Raw genomic sequence first — 22,619 nt, forward strand, 5'->3', positions numbered from 1 at the left:
TGGCCAAAATATTACTCAGAATACCAGTCATAAAGAAAAAGACTGATGCAAAAAAGAAACCAACCAATAATAGCACAAAAGTTTCATTTCAACGAACTAAGAGAAAATAGTAATATAAGTGAAACAAATTAACATATATATTGAAATATTTTTGAAAGAACTGAATAGAGGATTTGGAATATTATTTCCATTTTTCTCTACTTCTCTATTATTTTGCTCTTATATATGTATATATGTATGTATTTTGAGCTTCTCATATAAGAGAAACCATATAATTTTTTAGCTATGTGTCTGATTTATTTCACTTAACATTATGTTCTCCAGTTGTATGTCTTTGCCTACAAATGCCTAAAGTTTATCTTTCTTTGCGGCAAAGTAGTATTTACATTGCACGTAAGTACCACATTTTTAAAATGTATTGTTCTGTCAATGGACAGATGCACTGTTGCCAAGATTGATCTTTTACAAATCGTGCTGCTATAAACATTGTTACATGATATCTTTACTTCTTTTTGGAAAATACCTACAAGGGGAATAGCTGGGTCAAATGGAGTTTCCATCTTTAGATTTTTGAGAAAACTCCCCGCTGATATGTATAGCATTTGCACTAGTTTACATTTTCCGCAACAGTGCAGAAGAGTTCCTTTTCCCACATCCTCACCAGCATTTGTTAGTTTTAGACTTTTTTGAAGACACTGATTCTTTGTGGGTTAAGATAGTAGCTCAATGTATTTTTTTCTGCATTTCTCTTATGGCCAGCAATATTTAACTTGTGTGTGTGTACTTATTGACATTGTTTTTCTTCTGAGACGTGTCTATTCTTTTCAGTTGCCTGTTTTTGATTGGTTCTTTTATGTTGGGGAGTTCTAATTTTTTTTTGTTCTTTATATTCTGGATGCCTAGACTCATGTATCTCTAACCTAAATAAAGTAAAAATGGATCAAAGATCTAAATGTTAAAAAAGAAACCATCTGCTGAATGATAAAATAGATAAAACTCTTGAAGACATGGGAGCAGGCAAAGACTTTCTGAGCAGAGAACTCTAGTGACATGAGAAATAACACCAAGAATCAACAAATAGATTGTATCAAATTTAAAAGCAGCACATTAAAGGAAACAATCAACAGAGTGAAGAGACAACCTACAAAATGGGAAAAAAAATTTGCCAGCTATTCCTCAGGCCGAGGACTAATATTTAGTGTACTTATCTTTAAAGTGGAAGTGAAAGCAACACTTAGCTTGTGGGGGGTTTGTAGAGAGGCCAATTAGTTAAAACGACTTTAACACAGGGCTGCTTGATGCAATCACCTAACGGATGTTAGTTATTTTTATTGGATCTACGTAGTAAGGATTGAAGTAGGCTTGGAGTAGAAGCATGGGGACAGTACGTGGTCCTGGTGCATGCGGGTGTACGACTAATGGACGTCATCCAAAAAGAGAAAGAAGTGATACAAATATAGTGAACACATGCACTTCTCCTTGGCTTTTTGGAACATTCCTTCCCACCACCTTCCCGAATATTCTGTGAATTCAGTGCATCTTCCCTGTAGATATGCGCCATAAACTTGCTCTACGCTAGCAAAGGTTGGAAACCCAGGTCCCACTATGGCCTCATCTGAGGCTCACACCTTCTTTGACGCTGCCCTCAGAGATGTCTGCAGACCCCATGGCTCCATCACCGCTACATGTGATGACTCACCTGTAGGGCAGCATCCCAGAGCACTCCCTGAGGTCCAGGCCCTGCAGAGAGCTCCACAAACTGCCACAGCTATTACAAATAGGCTTCAGCACTGAGCAAGAAACTACTAGTGAAACTCTGTTTCCAAATAGTATGGGAAGACAGAAAAATCTTGCATGGCAATTGCACAACTTCTGTATTCAAGAAGCTGAAGAAAACACTAGCTCAGAGTTCCTAACCGTACCAATTGCTCTTCCAGCTGGAGAGACTTTCAGAATTTCTTCAAATGCTTTTTATGATCTGAGCCTGGTGAAGCCACTGTCTGACACGATCCTCACCACAAGTTTTTCTGGATTGTCTCTGTGTTCCATTTGTCAGGACAAAAATGTTTCTTCCACCAACGTGTCAGACAACTCAGGAGATCAGGGTGCCAGCTGAGTAAGACCAGCAGTTACAAGTCTGGAAAGGGAAATTTGTGGCCCACACTGCCAGTAACAAAGGCAAGTGGAGACTGTCCCTGACACCCATTTCCTGTATATCAACTTCCCACTATGTTATAAGAGATTGCTGATGACATTCTGAGATCCACAACCTTCTGGGAGGTCAGAGTGGGGTTATCCAAGAGGACGCTTGTCCAACAAGGATGGAAGGGGCTTGCCCTGTGGCCAGGCACTGCTGAGAGCCAGAGAGACAGGCTCGCAGCCCCAGGCACCAGCCTAGACGCATACAGGAGGTTAAGTAAGGAATAGTACTGATGTAAATCTTCTGCTCCATGCTTTCCTTTACTGGGGAGGACACAGAACCTTGTGAGTGACTTTGTTTAGATGTGAGGAATGAATGTGAGATCAAGCTGGAACCCAAATCCTAAATCACAACCAAAACTGTCCGTACTTTCAATCAAATTAGACAAATATTTCTTTTAAAATGTATGATGTTTAAAGAAATAAGTTCCCTACTGATGGAACTAGAGGTCTCTGCTCGCACAACTTTGGTGACAGCCTCATTGCTGCTACGTCAAGTGTGGATTTCTCTGGCTCTTCAACCCTTCCAGGACATGCACGCAACCCTCCCAGGAGTCTGGCTCCCAGTACAGTACAGCCCAGGATCACTCAGCTCAGCCACACTGCTTCCCGAGGTCTGTGGGTAGCTGAGCCTAGATCTCCTTGTCTTCTTTTCAGGGCCCTGCTCCAAGCTTGGCTCACTCAGTCTCTCTCTCGATCTCTCTCTCTCTCTCTCTCTCTCTCTTTCTCTCTCTCTCTCTCTCTCTCTCTCTCTCTCTCTCTCTCTCTCTCTCTCTCTCTCTCTCTCTCTCTCTCTCTCTCTCTCTCTATCTCTCTCTCTTTCTCACACATACACACACACATACACACACACACATACACACACACACACACACACACACACACACACACACACACACACTAAAGCCTGCTAAAGCCCAGGAAGGACCAGAGAGGACTGACTGGGCTGGTTGAGCATTCCTGCCATTAGGGAAACAGATGCAAACAGGGTTTTATGGACATTGCATTATCTGTGTTATCACTGCTCCTGGTCCATCTGCCCTGTTTGCCCTGCACCTCCATCTTCCTGCTGGTCTGGGAGGAACCACCCAGCATGCAGACCCTTGTTCCCTCACTGTCTGCCTGGCACATTTTTAGCAATGGACAAACACCCCTTAGCAGGACCAGTCTTGCCAATAAGTGGGCATTAAAAAGGTGGTGGGGCACGGGGCTAGTGACAGTTCTGACTCCGCTGCTCATTAGCCTGGGGCCCTGGGCAAGCTCATCTGCATCTGAGCACCAATTCTCTCCATTTATAAATGTCATAGTAGTAACTGCCTCCATTGGTTGTTCTGGTGATTAAATGAGTGAATATTTATAAAGGCAACAGAATTGTGCCTGACAGGAGGCATCCAGGAGGAGTAAAGGAAAAGAGTTCAGGCCACAGTATTACTCCCCAACACCTTTAGCCAAGCCTGTCTTGTCTGAAAGAGCTCCTGTGACAGGTGCCTTCCAGTCCAGACTCTGCCTGCTTTTCAGTTTAGAAAGGAAGACAGCAGACCCCTCAGGAGGCCCTGTGTGCCCAGGGACAGTGAGGTCATAGCAATGTGCGGTGACTGAGGGCGGCCTGGCTGGCCTTCTGTCTGGCCAAACCACACTTCCTCTGCTCCCACAGCCCGAGGAAGGCTAGCAGACTTGTTATCCCCTCTCCTCCTCTGCCCCAGCACCCACTCACTGCTCTCAATCCCCTCACTGTTGCTTGTGGCCCAGTGACTACTGCCTCATCTGCAGGGCCTGGGCAGAGGAAATAGCCTCCTCCAGCCCCTCACTTTCTTTCTGGCTTCTCATCTCCATAGCAACCAAGCCCCCTTTTTACACGGGGCGTGGCTCATCTGACTTCCATGGAGAGTACATGTTAGTCTATTGGCCTCCGCCCTGGCAGGTCCTTTGCTTCCCCCCTTTCCTCTGCATCTCCTCAAATGTGCCTCTTTTTGTATGTGGGGCTCCCAGGGGACCATCTTTGCTCTGGGCCACGGCCACAGATGCTGTGTGCGCTGATGACAGGCGCCACTGCCTGCCCGACTCAGGGAATGCCAGGAGCTGCTGCTGAGATGGAGCAGTGGCTTTGTGTTGGCTACAGCCAGATGCTTGGCTGAAAATGACAAAAGCCCAGCCCTGCTGGGAAGAGTCCCCATCTATCTAGGGACAGAGACCGAGAGCTAACACAAGTACCAGGCAACTCCCTGGGCTGGCCTTTCAGAGCAGCTGTCTCAGGGGAACCACTCCACGAGTCCTCGTATCTTGTACTCATTGACAGCAGGCCACCAAGCATCACAGAGGGAAGGGCAAGAGTGAGCAGAGCCCTGCCCCTCTCAGAGGCACAGCCTGAACTCCGTCAGACCAGTGGACACCCACACCGACAGTGGCCCAGCAGCTTCCCAGACTCCTGTTCTAACCTGTGGGTTCAATTACTTACAGTGGAAAAGGGGGAAATGAATGGCTAGAGCACAGGGAAGCTATAGGATACTAAAGCTATTCTTAGGGGACTGTCAGAGTAGGCTCACAGCCTCACACATTTGGTGAAACCTAGAGGAGGGACAACATTAAGTGAGCCTGGACAGAAACCAGGCACTTTAGTGAATAATCACATATCACTAAGGGTTCATCACTTATCAGTCGTGCACCATTAAAAAGAAGAAATCTGAAGCAGAGAAAGAAAAGGACATGAGAACATTCGTGCTCAGTTTCTTTGAACACTTAAAATTGCTCTAAATGATAAAACTTGTGATGTTTTTCAATGGGAAGCAGGTTTTGCTTACATTGCAGTTTTATTGGGGAGATAAAGAGAGCCTGAGGCCACTCCTTTCTCCTTCCATGGGAGGGCTGTCCTGCAGCACGGCAGCCACTTCCTGTCCATACCCGGAGTTTGTCACAGACCTGCCTGTGACAGAGGCCTCCGTGTGTCTCCTCTCTGGAGCTCCACACTGCCAATGTCTCTGTGCCTCAGTTTTCCAGCTGGCCCGAGGAACACTGATGTCTGTGTTCCCTCTCCATGCTGGAGGGCAGGGTGCAGGCTGTGAGACACCCAAAGGCTCAGGACATGGAATGTGCTAGGAGGCCCAGGGACCAAGCAAAGCCAGGGCACTGTGGCTAAATGAATGAAAAAGACAGATCCAAAGACAACAGAATCCAGAGGGCGCTTTTGGACACCAAGGAGACACCGCAATGCAAGAAGGATGCATGTTTCCTGTTGCTGGTGGAGACTGGCAGAGAGCAAAGCCCCCCAGCACCTTTGAGCCAGCAAAGCCCCTTCACCTTTCTCTCAGCCTCATTGTTTCCTCTGCGACCTGGTGCGTGGTTCTGCCTCACAGTGCTGCTATGAGAACTGAGCAAGGCAATCCCAGCAAAACACCTGGGGAAGAGAGGTGCCGGGGCCATGACTTGCCCTCTCTCTTCCTGACAGCTTTTCTTTAGAGCAAAATGAATAGGCAGTGTTAGTACAAGTCAGGAATGAGAGGGCTTGGGAGCCCTGGAGGCTTCCTTTGCTGCCACAGGCTGCCCTGCTGGCAGCCAAAACAAGTCTCCCAGTCTAGGAGCGGGGGATGCTCACCAAGACTGCAGTCCTGAAGTCATGATCCCCTCTTCCTCAGGGGCTGATGACATATGGAAACTCACTCTTGTCTGTCTGGAAACGCTCTAAGCCAAAGTTAGCTATGTCTAGGGAAAAATTCCCTGGGACCAGCTTCAACTTTCAGGGCTCCTGATGTCTCCTGCACCACCAGGGAGAGGGGCGGTTAGGCCAGCACAGCCTTGCCAGATTTGCATGTGCAGTGAGGACAGAAAGCCCAGCCTGGGGAGGGGTCCTCTGTAAAGAAGACAATAACTTCTCATATGAAGAATTCTTACACTCACCCAAATTTTACAGAAAGCCTCAATGACCATGCTTGTTTCTCACTATTACACAGCATTAGACAGAAAATAAAGAGCCAAGACAAAAGAAGCCACTCATGGCCACCAGCTCCCAGCTGTCTGCTCCCCCAGGAAAATCCAAGGTCTGCTTTTCATCCATGTGTCCCACACTGGCATTGGACTGTGCTCTGCCTTAATCTGCTGCCCATTTCCTAGGCTAAGGCCCTTCTTGTTTACTGTCCAACCTAGAATTCTCTTTGTGGCTCTCCAAGTTTTGTGACACTGATCTACTCGGACCTCACTCCTTGGAACCCTGGAGTTTCTGCTCATGCTGGCTGTCTACCTACAACCAAGGCCTCTAGTCTAGTCCAGCTCTCGGGTCTTTCTACTTCCCATTTGCCTGTCTGTGCTGAGCTCACTAAGACATCCCAAGCCAAAACGAAACCTTGGAAAATGCAGCGGAATCTCAGCCTCTATCCTGAAGGACTTGGAAACATTTCCACTATCTCCACTCACGTGAGACTCCCAATAAATCTGGAGTCAGGTAAAATGACTTCCATTTTACAGAGGAGAAAACACATGCTGGGAGGAGGAAAGGGTTTGGTATAAGGCCACAGGGCCAGTGACATACAGAGCAGCCCTTGACTCTTTTGAGTCCAAGTTATATATCCATCCGCCCCCCTTTCCAGTAGTGGCACAGGTGAAAGAAATTTGTGTAAGAGTATGGAGATGACAGCCAGAGCAATGAACAGGCTTAGGGGACCAAGTTTATGGGAGGTAGGGTTCACTTGGTACACACCTCTAGCCCCAAGTCCCTGTGCTTCACTATGCAGAGGAGCCAGAGCTCATTCCTCAGCCATAGCCAAGGAAAGGCAGGTCTGGGTGAAATCTGGCTTTGGTACTTTTGACACTGTAACCTTGTGTCCTTCCTTGGGCCTTTATTTTCTTTTCTAAACACACACACACACACACCACTGTATGTGCTTGGACACAGTAAATTCCCATGAGGTGCCACTACTCCTCTGATCTATGGGGCCTGGCAGCCCTGGAGGGGTTGTACACAGCAGAATTTCTACTGCGCATTGAGCAAGTTACAGGAGGTGCCACAGCGGCAAGGCCCTGAGGCTCTGAGAAGAAGCAGGGAGCTTCAGCGGGGAGGTCGAGGTCGGCAGCCCCACTGCTATTGTTGTTGCTGAAGGTCTCCCAAAGGCCCTGGCCCAGGTGGCAGCACTGAGAGGTAGGGGCATCCCAGTGCCCCTGGGTCATTGGAGGTGAAGCCTGGAAGCACAACGCGGCCCCTGCTTCTGTCTCTCACTCCCTGGGCATGAGGTAAGTGCTATGCTCTGCTCCTTGCTGCTTCTGTGATTTGCTGCCTCGCCACAGGCCCAGCCAGTCCTGGACCAGAACCACTATAATCATGAGCCAGAAAAACTTTTCCTCTTCGTAAGAAAATAACGGAAAACCAGCAACATTTCTAGGGGCTCCAGCAACTCACCAGAGCGCAGGAAGCCGAAGACTCCTGTCCGGTAGTTGGCAGTGACCACAATGAGGTTGCCAATAGCGGCCAGAAAGGAGCCGTCGATCGCCAGCTGTCCTTTGCTGACATCCTCCTCCGCAGCGTTGTGGAAGAACACCAGCACAGGTGCGCGGGAGGCCTGAGGGGAGGGTATAGGAGGGGTGCTTGATGCTGGCCTGATTTCACTGCAGGGGCTTTGGGAGGCCCCACCCTGCATCTACACCACGGTTCTGCTGTTCACCTTGCCTGGAGGCATTTAGCCCTGTATGGTGCCTGAGTTTTGTCCCTGCTCCTTTCATGCATTGAAGTGCCAACTTCTGGCAGCTCAGTGTGTGACTGTATTTGGAGACAGACTTAAAGAGGTGAATCACATAAATGTGCTCCTGCATATGGGACCCAATTCCACCTGGCTGGTGTCCTTGTAAGAAGAGGGAGTTTGGATCCAGACATGCACAGAGGGGACATAAGAATACACCAGAAGATGACTAACCCCCTGCAAGCCAAGCAGACAGGCCTGAGGGACAGGCACCTATGGCACCTTGACCTTGGACTTCCAGTCTCCTGTGTATAAGCAACAAACCTTGTGGGTTGAGGCACCTGGTCTTCAGAACTTACACATCACCGAGCCCGAGTGCACCGATAAGGAAACTGAGGTTCACAGAAAGCAGGGTGCTATGTACTCACTGCTGTGCATATGGCACCACACCACACCCAGGCCTGGGCTTCTTTTATTGAAAAGGGTTGCTCTGAGTCCTCAGTGACACGTGACAGTTAGTCACTCTGTGCCAAGTCCCCATCTCAGTAGCTCCTAGCTGGCTGAAGTGGCTCCAAGGGCTGGCAGCGTTCCGTGTACATGTGTTACTTATTTGGTCTTCACACAGCTTGGTGCAGATGGTGCATTATTATTACCATCTCCTTTCACAAATGGGAATGCAGAAGCTCAGGGCTGCCACATAGCTGATCAGCGATCACACATCTAGGAAGCAGGGCACTGGGCTTTGAATCTACGCTGACCCTTTTGTACTGGTATGTTAAGTGGCATCGGAGGCACCTCGATGGGGTGTATTCGTGCAGCACTGATGCCTGGTGTCCTGTGCAGGATCCTGCCTCCATGAGCAGCGACTTCTCCACTTTTGGTGCAATGGCACATACAGGTTTCTATCCAGACTTTTTGCCATAGCCGACCTTGGCTTGGCCCTTTCTCTATGCTAACCTCCCACATCTGAACATCTCTCAGCTCTTCCACCCATGAGGCAGCACAAGGGCTGAAGCACCCTCGATATACAGATGGGGACCCAGACTCAGAGTGATAAGGTAAGCAGTTAAGACACCCAAAAAGGAAAGGTCAACTTGGGACCCAAGTGACCGCTCCTCCTCGCCTTCTCCCTAGCACATCCCTCGGTGATGCTGCAGTTCAAACGTCCCCATGGTGCAGAACTATGGATTTTTCAAAGACAAGACTATTTAGGTCACAGGGAGACCAGTTTGGGAGCTTAGGTTTCATTGGGTGGGGTCTTCAGACAGGTCAGAAACATGTTCTACGCCTCCTAAAGTATGAGTGATTTTACTGGGTAGCATTGGGCCAGTGTGAGAGAAGGATGTTGAGCCATCCTCTGCCACTGTTGACAACACAGGGACAAGGCACGGAGGGGCCAGGCTCAGCCTCCACCCCTATGGCAAGTGTAAGGACACTGGGTTCCCCAAAGGGCCTGTCACTACCTGCTGTGGCAGTGCTTCTCCCCAAGGCCAACTGGGCCCTGTGAGCACCTCAAGAGAAAGGTAAAGGTCTCATAGCCTGGGAGCTTCCTTAAAGGAAGGAACATCCGGTTTGGAGTCAAGACCCAGGAGACAAACTTCCACTGTGCCAGCAGGGAGCCCTTCAGTCACTTAGCCTCTCAGCCTTCGTGTCTGTACCTTTACATTAGAGGAAAATTGATCTGTCTATACTTTATCAATTTACCACCCAAATATCTGCCATCTCCTCTCCTAGAGCTGATAAGAAGGCTGATGGCCAGATACTATTCCTGTTTCTACTTTCAGACAAAGTAGCTGGGATACACAAACTTGAGTTACTTCCTCCAGGGCAAGGAGGGAGCAGCAGGTAGCAGGGCTGGTTTGGCCCCAGAACTTCATTCAGCATTATAGGTTTGTGGTGAGACCAACACTGGGCAGAATAGTGCCGAGCCTCTCACTCAATCAAGGCTCCATATTTCTATTAATGCAGCCAGTGAGAGCTTGTGCATTTTCGGTGGCCTATTAAGAAGCTCATTAACAGTTGTAGCCCAGCCTCTGAATACAGTTTACTTTCATTGATAGGAAATGAGAGGACTGGGAAATAGCAGCATTGTCACCCGACTCCAGGTTGGCATCCCCAGAAAGTCATGTCCCCTGTAGCTCACCCACCCCTTCTTCGCCCAGGAGCGTTGACCCTTCCCCTCAGACAGGGAACTCAGCCTTCCAGAGCAGGTTGGTAGTAGCTTCCTAAGCAGACAAAAGCTTCAAAACAGAGCAAAGTAAGTCCAAGGCCAAAGTTCAACATCCTTGGTACCCTCCTTACACTTCAGTTCTTGTCCACCTGAAAGCTCCTGAGTATCCTGCTTCCTTTCAGCTACTAGGCCTCCAGGAAGCACAGAGATGTTGAGAGCAGCACTTAAGTTACACATGCCAAGCAGAGCCCAGCAAAGGTGAGCAGCCAGATGTGGCAGTCTTGGGGACAGGGCATTCCTAATAGGAGCACATTCCAGGCAAGCATAGCAGGTGCTACAGGACTCACCAGGTTCCCTGGGACAAACACATTGAGATACAAGCAATCTTCACTGACTCCAGGGGGCGTGGGTGTGTGGACGCCTGGCAGCCAGCAGCTGGCCCTGCAAAGGACAGACTAGATGAGCTGCAGGAAAAATAACCAAGGAGGCTCAAACCATTTCCATCCCTGTCTACCTCCGGCAAAGCCCACGGCTCTACTCCAATGCTTGGCTTTTCCCCTGCCCTCTGGGAACTCCCTCAGAATATGAGAGAGGCCAATGAACAGAGGGCATGGAGCAGCTGTACCTGGCTCTGGCCACCAACCTATGGAGAAGCATCTCCCAGGGAGTATGTGCTGGCCCTGACGCAAGTGTGCTGATCCCTACACTGAGATAGAGAGGGGACAGTGGATATCACCAGTCGAGCCACTGTTAGCACATTTACAAACTCTACTGGAAGCAGGATCTGACCTGCCTTCTATGCAGAACAGAGATCTGGGGGACAGAATGAGAATTCATGGACAGATTTGTATCCATGGTATCAGAGTGGAGACCACATCTGGGTTCCTGCCTAACTGTGGCATCAGAATGACCTGCCCCAAAGGCTTCTCAGTTATCACCCACATTGTACCATCCCTGGGCTACAATGACCCAAGATCTGCAGTCACTCACTGCTCAAGACCCACAGGACCCATCACCTCATCTATTCGCCAAGTACAGCCAGCATGGTGAGCTGTTCTAATTCGTATTTGCTTTTGTTTTCTAATGCTGGAGCAGACTTCGGTCCAGGCCTCTCTGTGTCACTACTGTCACAGTCACTGTGTAGGCCTCTACCCCTTTTCATGAGAGTACTTCAAGAGCTGCCTAGCTCAGTCTTTGCCTGACCATGGGCCTAGGAACCTGCTCACCACTCCAGCTGGCTGCAGTAGTCGACAGGGAGGGTAAAGCTGCCTAGGGACAGAGCTACAGGACAGGGATGCCACGGGAGGCCAGTCATGAGTAGGCAAGAGAGCCACAGGCAGTGTTTCTAAGACCTGAATGAGCTTGAATTAGAAACCATCAAACAATCATTCTCCAGTATGTTATCTATTTAAAATGAAAAATGTTAATGGAGGAAAGGATAGGATATGATTGTTTAAAGTAAAAGAAAACTTGTAATATTCTGCCAATTGGGGGAAAACTGGTGTGCTTAAATTGTTTTCATTGGCTCATTTACTTTTCTTACAGTGCTGCATTTTCTTTCCAGCACCATCAGACATCACCAGGAGGCTGAGTTTAGCCACTGCAGACTATGCAAGGGATATGTACCTCACCTCCAGCCTGGTCCATAGGAACATCCCTGCAGATGCTTCCCTAGCTGTACTGCCCTGGATCAGTGTCCAATGTCCAAAGAGACCTTAAAAGATACACACTGGAGAAGGCAGAGCCTCCACTGGCCTGGACCTGTGAATCTCCACAGGCACACAGGTCTATCCATCACCACAGAGAGCTGACATGAGTGACATTGCACAGACCACTGGTACCGAGGGGTACAGCTGTGACAGCAACACCCCCATCCGTTGCTCAATCCAGAAGTCACTCAAGATGCACACCTTGCATGCCCTACCTTGGTTTAGTGGCATCCCAAGATCCTGTCCAGTTCAAGGGCTCTGGGGGCCGGAAGCGTCTCTCTGCTAGTGGTGGAGAGGCATAGGGAACTCCAAGGAACTGGTCCACTTGTTTCCATGCAGTGCCCACCTGAACAGCCTGGGATCTGCCCTGTAGCCAGCCATGAGGAGCTATGAGCACAGAAGGCACAGATCCTCCCTCCGAGCGGAGCAAAGTGGTGCCTGGGGAAGGGGCCAGCGGGAGGTAGCTGTGAGTACTCAGGTTCCAGGTCTCCTGTGTAGCTTCAGACAAAAGACTCATGCTTCTCCTACCTTGAAAACATCAGTAGTCCATTCAGACCCAAGGACTCAGGACCAGTTAACAACAGTAGACAGAAGTTGCTGATCTTTATTTGGCACCAGATGTGTGCAGAGCATGACTCTGACCCTCTCTAACGTGCACTGCCTCCTGAATTTTCAGTGCCACTGTGAGGAAGGTGCTGAGCAAGCCTTACCTTCACCCCACATCCTAGCATGTGAAAGGAGCTCTGTGGCACACACACAGTGAACTCTGCTCATTCCTCCAAGAGGGGTGGAGAAGAGCCCTGCTGTCAGAGTGAATTCTGTGAGGAAGTATACGGATGGTTCATACTAAGAAGGATGAGTCAGGAATACAATTTCTTCTGTCATTTCAGATCAAACTTTTGTCAATCAGTAAGTTTAAAGCAAATTTACAAAAAAAAAAAAAAACTTACTTAGAACATTTGAATTTCACCATTGCAGCCTAAGCAGTGTAGGCCATATTCACATTTTCCTGGTGACAGGGTTAGGGGAAGGGTGGGAAGACCAACAGGACCACACGATGATGTAAGACTCAAAGCTCAACTTTGGAGCCCCGCCCAGACCAAGCCCTGTGTACACAGCTAGGAGCTAGGCACGAGCAACCCTTTCCTGCACTCTGCTGCCATGGCCCACACACGCAGGCCACCTGGCTGTGTGTTCACATCCAAATTTCCAGTCCATAAAGTCCTGACAGAGCCCCTGGCCAGCCCTGCTCAGCGGTCTGTGCATCCCAACCCTGGTGTGGTGATCACACCAGACACATTCGTCCACCCCATCCCCATCCCTCATCCTAGTTCTTCTACTCCGTTTTCTTCCACTCAGCTGATACACTTCTGCTGAGCCCAAGCTCAGTGTCACCGGCCGATGACTAGTTCCCTATGGGACTCGGGGCCTTCCACAAAGGAAGTAATACACACTAGTGAGGAGACACCAGTATCATGAGAGGAGTCTTAATATTCTGTCTGCTCAGCTCCATTCCTGACTGGGAGACAAAGCCCTGCTGTTCTCCACAGTTCCTTATGTAAAGATATGTGCATTATAGCACAAGTGAGCAGAAGGGAGGGGAATGGAGGCAGACACATGACAGGTAGAGTCCATCCAATCTTCAACAGCATGTGGTAAGCAATGGTGGTCAGCTGGAAGGGATTTGGCTCTCATAGGGATATGGCCATATCCGGAGAGATTTTTGGTTTGTCACAACCTGGGGAGGAACTATTATTGGCGTCTAGTAGGAGACCTTAATATCCTGCAATAGACAGACATCACCTCACCCCCAAGAATTTTACAGTCCCAAATCTCAGTGAGATCTGAGGCTGGGAAAGCTGGTGTAAGATCCATTCATGATGGGCATGCACTGAGGGCCATTCCAGGGAAGCAGAGCCCACTGACAGTCTGGGGGTGGGCTTTACATGTTGAGGTTACATATTGGGGAAAACTCTGTGATATTTCTAAGCTTTAACCTTCCATCCTGTGAAACAGGAGTGGTAGAAGCACTGAAGCACAACAATGTCAGGAGTGAATTAGATACTGCTAATGTTCCAAGCACAGTTCCTGGCAAATGGCAGGAGCTGGCCATGTGGATGGAAGGAGGAATGCATGGTTGGGGGATGGATGAATTGATGGGTGGATGGATGGATGGATGAACTATTTATGGAAGAGGGGGGAAACAGAGAGAGGGAGAGAGCGATCAATTTATAAAAAGAGGGAGGAAGTAATAGCAGAAGGAAGAGGTGGATTGGTTTATAGAGAAGTAGGGAGAAATAAAGAGAAAAGGAGGAAGGCATTAGTGGATTTATGGAGGGAGGAATAGAGAAGTGCTGGATAAATGAGTGGAAGGAATGAAGGAAGGGGTAGAGAGAAAAGGGCTGAAAGAAGAAAAGTAGGGGGAAAAACAGAAAGAGAGAGGAATGCCAAGAAAGACTTCTCTGCTGCAAAAACCCTGGAGTATGAGTTAGAAACCAAAATGGAGACTTTGGGAGGAAAAATGGTTTCTGTTTTTAATTTAGTTTCAATCACAAATCAGGACTGACCACCCCCTCATTTCCTCTCACATGGTTTCCTGTTACAGTCATCAACCACAGGCCCCAAATTTTCTCTGGCTGTGCAGGCCATTGCTACATTTCATGACTGTAGCCTTTGGGAGTGAAGCCAGAAAAACACAAAGGTGAAAGAGCCTGTGTGGACCACAGCATGGTCCACAGTGCCATTCAACTCAAGGACATGTTAGAGGGCCAGCTACCCCTTTTGAATTCTTCTGCAGGAATGGCACTCTTTCCAAAATACCCACATATTTAGGCCATGTCACATGGCCTAAGTTACACCAAATTCATAGAGAAGCAGCCTAATCTATTTTACAGAACTCTATCCTGAGCACCAGGGCATTTCTCCACAGAATTACCACATGGATTGGCATTATTGGTGACATGCACTATTAAAATCTGGCCAGCTTGACTGAGTAATATAAATTTACAGACAGAAGGAAGGTTGAGAGCCTAGGACCTTCCCAGGCCTGAGAAACATTCTCATGACCTGAGGCGGGAGAAGGATATAGGAGAAAGATATCCCTGGTACCCAACAGGACTAAAGGACTATCAAATCTCAAGACAGAAGTAGGACAAAATCCAACTGCTTGCTGCGCCTGTCAGAAAAGTTTTATTGGAACACTGCCATGACCTATATTACTTTGAGTATTGTTCTTGGCTCTTTTCATACCATTCAGGCTGTTGTATAGTGGTAATAGAAACTTATCCTTGCCAGAACTTAAAAGAGGGAGAGAATGCATGACCACTGCTCGTGAGACAGAGTGAGAGCTATAGCCAACACCATCAGAGTTGCTCATTTCTTCCCAGGGAAGAAGGGAGGGACTAGCAGGGAGGGGCTTTCCCACCCTCACTGGCTCCCATGCTTCCTGGGCTGCAGCTTTTCTCGGGGATGGGTTTGTATGCTGCTCTCTGCTGACCTGGGGAGGAGACCCTACACTCTTACACTCAGCAGAATACTGGACACTTAACAGCTGTATGTGTGTGCATGCATGTGTGTGCGTGTGTCTTTCAGGGCATGCTAAGTAAGTGTTGTACCTGTTCCAGCCCTACATGTTTTTTAAAACTCATTTCTGTTGGGAACATTTTCCTTCTTTAGGGTGTGGCAGTTCAGTGTAGCACAGATCCATAGGAAAAAGGTGATAGAATGAGGCAGGAGTTCTGGCTGTGTGTACCCACCCAGGGTGCCCTCACTGACTGGTTAGATCCTGCCACCACCTCATGACACCATGCCACACAGGAAGGAGGAGGAGCCTGCTGGTCCACCCTATGGCTGCCAGGGTCAAATCACCAACTGCTATCTGGCTCTGCACATTGGCTTTCCTCAGTGCAGGATGGAAGAGGTGACAGTCAAATGACTGACCAGACAGAGGATGAGATCGCTTCCCTGGGGAGAGTTTCACTTCTGGATTGAAATGTTACCAGGTAAGAAACATCCTGGTGAGACAGACTCAGAAAGGGTAAGGGCTGGGCGAAGATTCCACGAAGTTCCCTAAGAAAGTCAAGCTCAAGACAGGAGGGTCACAGGGCCTGTACTGTGTGGTGGGAGGCCAGGTTTGGTGGGTGAAACCTGAAGAGAGGGCTGGATCTGAAGGTGATGGTGTTGAGTCAAGTGGTCTTTATGAGCTCCTGAACTGCTACTAACATCGAGTGAATACCAATGGTCTGATTTACTGCAGGTCGATATCTGAATTGCCTAAGTATCTATACTAAAATCACAAATCTCTTTCCTTTGGTTAAGGGTGGTTTACGAGTGGTTCCTAGGGTTTGTCAGTATCCAGATTATATTTGATGGGTTTCTTGCTGACTTCAGTATGATAGCCAAGGTGACACAAGTGTTGCTATCAACAGGTTTTCCCTGTATGCCAATATGTAGATTCCCTCGAGGTCATAAACAGTACTTTGGCCAATTTCAGAAGAACCAGATACCAAGCCAAGTAAACTGCAACCTCTTCTCTCAAATAAATGGAGAAAGTTGGCTCCTGGGACAGAAGCAAAGGCCAATAATTAGCCATGCTCACGAGATAACTTTGCATCAAAGCTAAGCACTATAATCAACCACAAAACCCCAGCACAGGAAACAAATAAACAAACAAGAGAAAAAAAGATAATTAAATGCCTCCAAAACCTCCCAACTACCCCAAATCCAATCCAGGGGCCATCAAGGGGAAGAAAATCAAAAGCCACACACAACAAAAATATCTGAGATGTTATCAGAGGAAGTAACAAAAAGATCAGTAAGATGTGTGGTTAAATCCAAAGAATATATATAACTAAACAGATAATGATCATAATAAAACAAATAATCAGTAAGTCTAAAGAAGACACCAATAAAAATCTAGCAGAGCCAAAGAAAAAGATTCATAGCCCAATGAATCAAAGGATGAAAAACAATATTCCATGCAACATGAACCCAAAAACAAGGAGGAGAAACCACAGTATTTTTACACATAGAGCAGAGCACAAACCAATAAAGTGAAGTCAAAAACAAAACAAAGATCAATAAATCAAAGAGCTAGTTTTTTGAAAGTAAAAGCAAATGAACAAACCATTAGCCAATCATTCCAAAAATAGGGAAGAAAAGACACAAATCAATGTAATTAGAAATGAAAAAAGTGAAATTATAAGACAATGCCCAAATCCAGAAAATTAGTAGCAACTACTTCACAAACTTGTACACCAAAAATTGGAAAACTCAAAAGGAATGGAGAGATTCCTAGATACATATGAATTATCAAAACCAAAACAAGAAGACTTAAAAATTCTGAATAATCCAGTAACAGCCAATGAAACTGAAGCAGTGACTTAAAAAATTACTAAGAAAGGCCCTGAACCTAATGGATTCATTGCCAAATTCTACAAGAACTTCAGAGACGATCTCATGTTAATACTCCTCAAAATCACTAATGAAATTGAAAGGAGTACTTCCAAGTCATTCTTGGAAGCTAACATTCCTCTCATCCCCATAAAGCAGACAAGGACCCAAACAAACAAGACAACTACAGATAATCTCTCTAATGAACATAGATACAAAAATCCTAAACAAAGTATTGACAAACGGAATGTAACAAATCAACAAAGAGTTCATACAATGTGACTAACTAGACTTCATCCCAACAATGCAAGGATGGTTCAGTATACACAAGTGAATAAATATCATTCAGCACTTACACAGGAGCAAAGACAAAACTCACATGATCATCTCAAAAGATGCAGAAAAAGCATTTGATAAAATCCAATCTCCATTCATGATAAAAACCCTGAAAAAAAATTAGGTACACAAGCACCTTACCTCAGTCTGATAAAAGCCATTTATGACCAACCTACAGCCAGAATCATATTAAATGAGGAAAAACTTTCCCTCTAAAATCAGGAACAAGACAGGATGTCCACTAGCACCACTCCTATTAAACATTGTCCTCAAAACACTAGCCAGGGAATCAAGCAAGAGCAAAGAAATAAATGGATACACACAGGAAAGTATGAGGTTAAAGTGTCATTATTTGCAGATGACATGATTTTCTATATAGAAGACCCAAAATATTTCCCTCAAAGAAGTCTAGAATTAACAACCAAATTTAGTAGCATAGCATGATACAATGTAAATACATAAATAGCATTCCTATACACTAATAATTAACTCACTGAGTAAGAAATAAGGAAAATATTATCATTCACAATAGCATCAAGAAAAGGAATTAACCTAACCAAGGGAGTGAAAGACCTCTGCAATGACAATTATGTCACTCTGAAAAATGAAATGAAGGAGGACATCAGAAAATGGAAAGATATCCCTTGTTCTTGAATAGGCAGAATAAATGTAGCCAAAATGCTTACACTTCTAAAACTGATATATAGATTTAACACAATTCCTATCAAAATCTCAGTAGCAATTCTCAAAGATCTATAGAAAACAATTCTAAAATTCATATGGAAACAGAAGAGACTCAGAATAGCAAAGCAGTCCTGAGCAACAAGAGCTTAGCAGATGGCATCACAATCTTAGATCTGAGGCTATACTACAATGCTGTTGTGATCAGGATGTTCACAGCAGGGCTGCAACTTGTATATCTCACTGCTGAGTGGCTTGAGCCACTGGTGATATGTGTACAAATGTCTCATCACATGACTTTTTACTATTTTTATTAGTAAAAAGGCTGACAAAATGGTGAGGTCCATTTGTAACACCAGTCACACAAGCTGCCCAATAGAACAGCCACGTGCATGCCACACATGGTTCAAGCCAATCAGAATGTGTTAGAATACCATGGTACTGACACAGCTATGAGGATCAGTGGAACAGAAGAGAGGTGTCCTTCTGTTCACATAATGATCATAATAAAACAAATAATCAGTAATTGCAGACACATTCACCTATTTGATCTTTGACAAAGGGGTCAAACATTGAAGGAAAGATAGCTTCGTTAATAAATGACACTTGGAAAACTGGAAAGCCCTATGCAGAAGGTTGAGTCCCATTTATCTCACCTTTAATCTCATCATGTATCACACTATAATCAAAAGTCGATCAAATATTTAAATGTTAAAGCTGAAACAATCTGCTGGAAAATAAAATAGATAAGACTCTTGGAAAGTAAGGGGTAAGCAAAGATTTCTGAATATAATTCCGGTGGCACAATAAATAATACCAAGAATTCACAAATAAGATAATATCAAATTAAACAGCTTTTGCACCTCAAAAGAAACAATCCATAAAGTAAAGAGACAACCTACAGAATGAGAAAAGATTTTTTCCAGCTATTCCTCATACAGAGCACTAACATCCAGGATATAAAGAACTCAGAAAAATTATACCTCTCCAAAACTAAAGGTCCAGTTAAAAAAGAGGGGCATACAAAGTGAATAGACACCTCTCAGAAGTATGAATGACCGATATGGCCAATACAATGCAGGAAAAATATTCAACATCATTGGCTATTGGACAAATACAAATTAAAACAACATTAAGATACTACCCTACTGCAGACAGAACAGCTAGTATCATGAAATCAAATAATAACAATCGCTGCAAAATTTGGGGAAAAGAAAGTCTTCCACATTGCTGATGTTTCCAGTGGTTGTAAACTAGTGCAACCACTTTGGAAATCTGTTTGGAGATTCCTCAGAAAACTAAAACTAGAAAATCCATTTGATCCTTCTAGGAATTGTTTTGAAATAATTAAAGTCATCAGATTACAGAGGTATATGCATACCTATCTTTATAGCAGCACAATTTTTAATAGACAAACCTTGGATATTGACCTATATGCCCATGAAGAGATGGAGAGATAAAGAAAATGTGCTGTTTAATGCACAATGAAATATTACTTTGGCATAAAGAAAAATAAACTTAAGGTATTTGAAGGTAAATTGATGCAATTGGAGAATATAATAGTAAATTAAATAAGTTCCACGCAAGCTTAAATATCACATGGTTTCTCTCATATGGGAAACCGTATATATATATATGAAGGGAGTACAGGAGGGGAGGAGACACGGAGGGAAGGAGGGAGGGAGAAAATAAGTAAATATAAGTGGGGAGATGCTTTTCAAATGGATGAGGACAAGTGATGGGAAGAGGGGTGTGAGTGAAGGGAAAAAACTGAAGGGGAAAATGATGAAAATAGAGCTTTTGCAAATGGGAGGGGGTGAGCAGGGAGGAAGAGGAGAGACAGAAGATTAAACAAAGAAGAATTAAGGTGTATATTGCTATGTACCAACTTCCCACAGTAAATGCAATCATCATGTCCTGAAAACATCTATAAAATAAACAAAAAATAAAAGCCATTAAAATTAGAATTCTGCCACCTTCCAAGATTAATGTGATGCCCAAATGAAATACAGCAAGTGAAGGAATTCTCTAAGCTAAAAAGCAGTGTAATAGCCTATTTAATATTAAACTAGGAAACTCAAGGGCCAAAGTGGCTCCTTTAATAAAGCCACTGTCTGTCCAGTTACTATAAGGATGGTCCCCCAACCCCTCTCTGGTCCCCAGGTCAGCCGCACAGGTCAAGTTGGGGCTCACCAGGCTTGCGGTAGATGTGGATGGCCTCTTCGCGGAGCAGGAGCTGGCAGCTCTGGCCCTGCAGGGTGTGTGTGCAGCTCTGGGTGTCAGGGTAGAACACACACCGTGTGGCCCCAGGCCAGGTCTGCAGAGTGGTGGTGATGCAGGCCTGGTGATGGGAACATTCTGTGGGGCAGAAGAAGGATGGCAGGTGTGGCCTCAGATGTCAATTTCACACACACAGCCACATGTGACTGCCTGAATCCATCCACCTGTGCAGTCATCCATCCTCCTTCCCATCCATTCATTGATTCATCCTTCTATTCCCATGTCCCCATACACCCATTCAAGTATCATCCACCCATCCTTCCAAATCATTACAAAGGCATGAATCCATGCAGGCATGCAGCCATTTATCCATTGGCCAATCCGTTGGTCCATCCACCCTTCTGTCCATGCATGTCTCCATGAATTGTCGACATGTCATCCATTTATCCTTCCACTCAACCATCCTCCATGCATCCAAGACCCTGTTCTCCCATCTCTCCATCCTTCTTTTTATCCCTTTGGTCTGAAATCGCTTATTCTTTTGAGCACCCACTATACGTCCTACATACTGCACTAAGACTGAGAATGACATGGTGGTGGTGGGGAACCCAAAGCCCTCACTGATGTATTTTCCACACAGCAGTGAAGACTTGTGTTGTTTATTTAATTCATTAGTGACCCTTGACACGCCCTGTTGAAAACATTCCTGTGACTCCCCGAGGGGCTCTGGTTAAAGTGGCCCTAGACAGGCCTTCCTTGTTCCAGCCCCTGTTTTCCTCCTCACTTAGTATGCCTCTGACCTGTTTCACCACCTGCTGAGCTCACACATACCTGCAGGTTCCACTGGGGACCAGCCCCTTTTCCCTTGCCACTTAGCTACTGTACAGACAATCTGCTTACACTATTCTATGGCATTCAGTACTAAGAATGCCTCTAAAATCAGTGCTGCTTGTTTAATTGGGAAAGTTGTATATGGTCTTATTCATACTCAGTCTCCAAGTCATGCCACCTACAGTGTGTGTGCAGTACACAGTTTGTACATCTGTACATGATGCCCTGGCTTGAGGGGTAACCATGGCTTTGCAAGTGCTACTATCCAATCTTGTAGGAGAGGTTCATTGAATTCACGGAATCTTAGAAGGCTTCAGAATCCTGGAAGGGTGTAAATGGTGTCTGATCTTAGCCACTTTTAGAAACTAAAAAGTCTGTGCAGAATATTCCGATGGAGTGGCCACCTAGTTATTGTTTGAACACCGATGATTAGAAACTCTCTAGAGCAGTTATGCATCTGTGGGTACCTTTGCTTGGTAGAAAGTTCTTCAAATTGCATTGAAGAAATTCAAGTCATAGCCCAGGTCTTAGCTTAGTCTGTGACCACAGCAAGTCACTCTCCTCCTTGCCATCAGGGCAGCGCAGTGGGGCAGTGGGAAGACACATTCGGGTCTCCTCCTCTGAGCTAACTTCTTCCTGCCAAACCCACCCTCAGGTTATTTATCCACAAATCTCTGTGTGTCTCTGAAATCAGGACCTTGAGCAGCTCTGGGGAGGCACCATGCACCCTTCCTGGGGTGCAGACTTCTCTTACCCTGCAAGCAGAAGTCTCGGGCAGCTGAGAAGTTGGTGGCAATAGTGCTGATGTGGGCGACATCAAAATGCCTGATGGATGGATCTACAGCTACTGAGGAGACAGCCAGGGACTGCCATGAGTCCAGAGCAACTAGGAAAAATGCAGAGGACAGACAAAAAGTTATAGCCTGGGCACACAGTTAACAGTAGAGGCAATGTTCCCAGTGTTCACAGAGACAGCTCGGGGCACTCTCTGCAGGTCTCTATTGTCCTGTGACCCAAAACCTTTATTATGTGCCTCTGGTGTCTCTGTTCTCCAACCAGTTGTTAAGTTCTGTTTATGAGCCACGCTTTGTGCTAAACTGGGGAGGGAGACGCTACAAAGGTTCCAAGACAAAACAACGAAACATTTTCCAGTAAGTAATTCACAGTAGAATGGAAGAAAATTCCAGAAGACAAAGAATCCATGGAGATGGCGCTGGTTCAATGCAATAGTGATAAGAGGTGACGATGATGGGAGGAATAATTTAACAGGTACTGGTATCATTGTGATCAGGTCTCTGTGGACACCACATCACTTCTTCCTCCCCTTAGGGACTGCAGGAGACACTCCTACGCTTCCTAGATCCACCAACAGTGGCTCTCATTTCTCAGTTGTTGGGAACTTTATGGCCAGTAGCTTTCATC

At 46.1% G+C, this 22,619-nt stretch overlaps 1 protein-coding gene across 1 annotated transcript in view; it reads right to left on the reverse strand.

The window, feature by feature from the left end:
- Tg (thyroglobulin) overlaps positions 1–22,619 on the reverse strand; it is a 200,558-nt gene that overhangs the window by 79,980 nt on the left and 97,959 nt on the right. The window contains exons 36-40 of the mRNA XM_003467344.4: positions 21,952–22,083; positions 20,340–20,504; positions 11,954–12,176; positions 10,377–10,470; positions 7,583–7,742 (exon numbers count right to left, since the gene is read on the reverse strand). Of these exons, the coding sequence (XP_003467392.1) occupies positions 7,583–7,742; positions 10,377–10,470; positions 11,954–12,176; positions 20,340–20,504; positions 21,952–22,083 (774 nt within the window). The remainder of the gene's footprint in view (positions 1–7,582; positions 7,743–10,376; positions 10,471–11,953; positions 12,177–20,339; positions 20,505–21,951; positions 22,084–22,619) is intronic.

The sequence above is a fragment of the Cavia porcellus genome, unplaced genomic scaffold (genome assembly GCF_034190915.1).
Source record: "Cavia porcellus strain 051 isolate PalLab524CR breed Dunkin Hartley unplaced genomic scaffold, mCavPor4.1 scaffold_19, whole genome shotgun sequence".
Classification (NCBI taxonomy): Eukaryota; Metazoa; Chordata; class Mammalia; order Rodentia; family Caviidae; genus Cavia; species Cavia porcellus.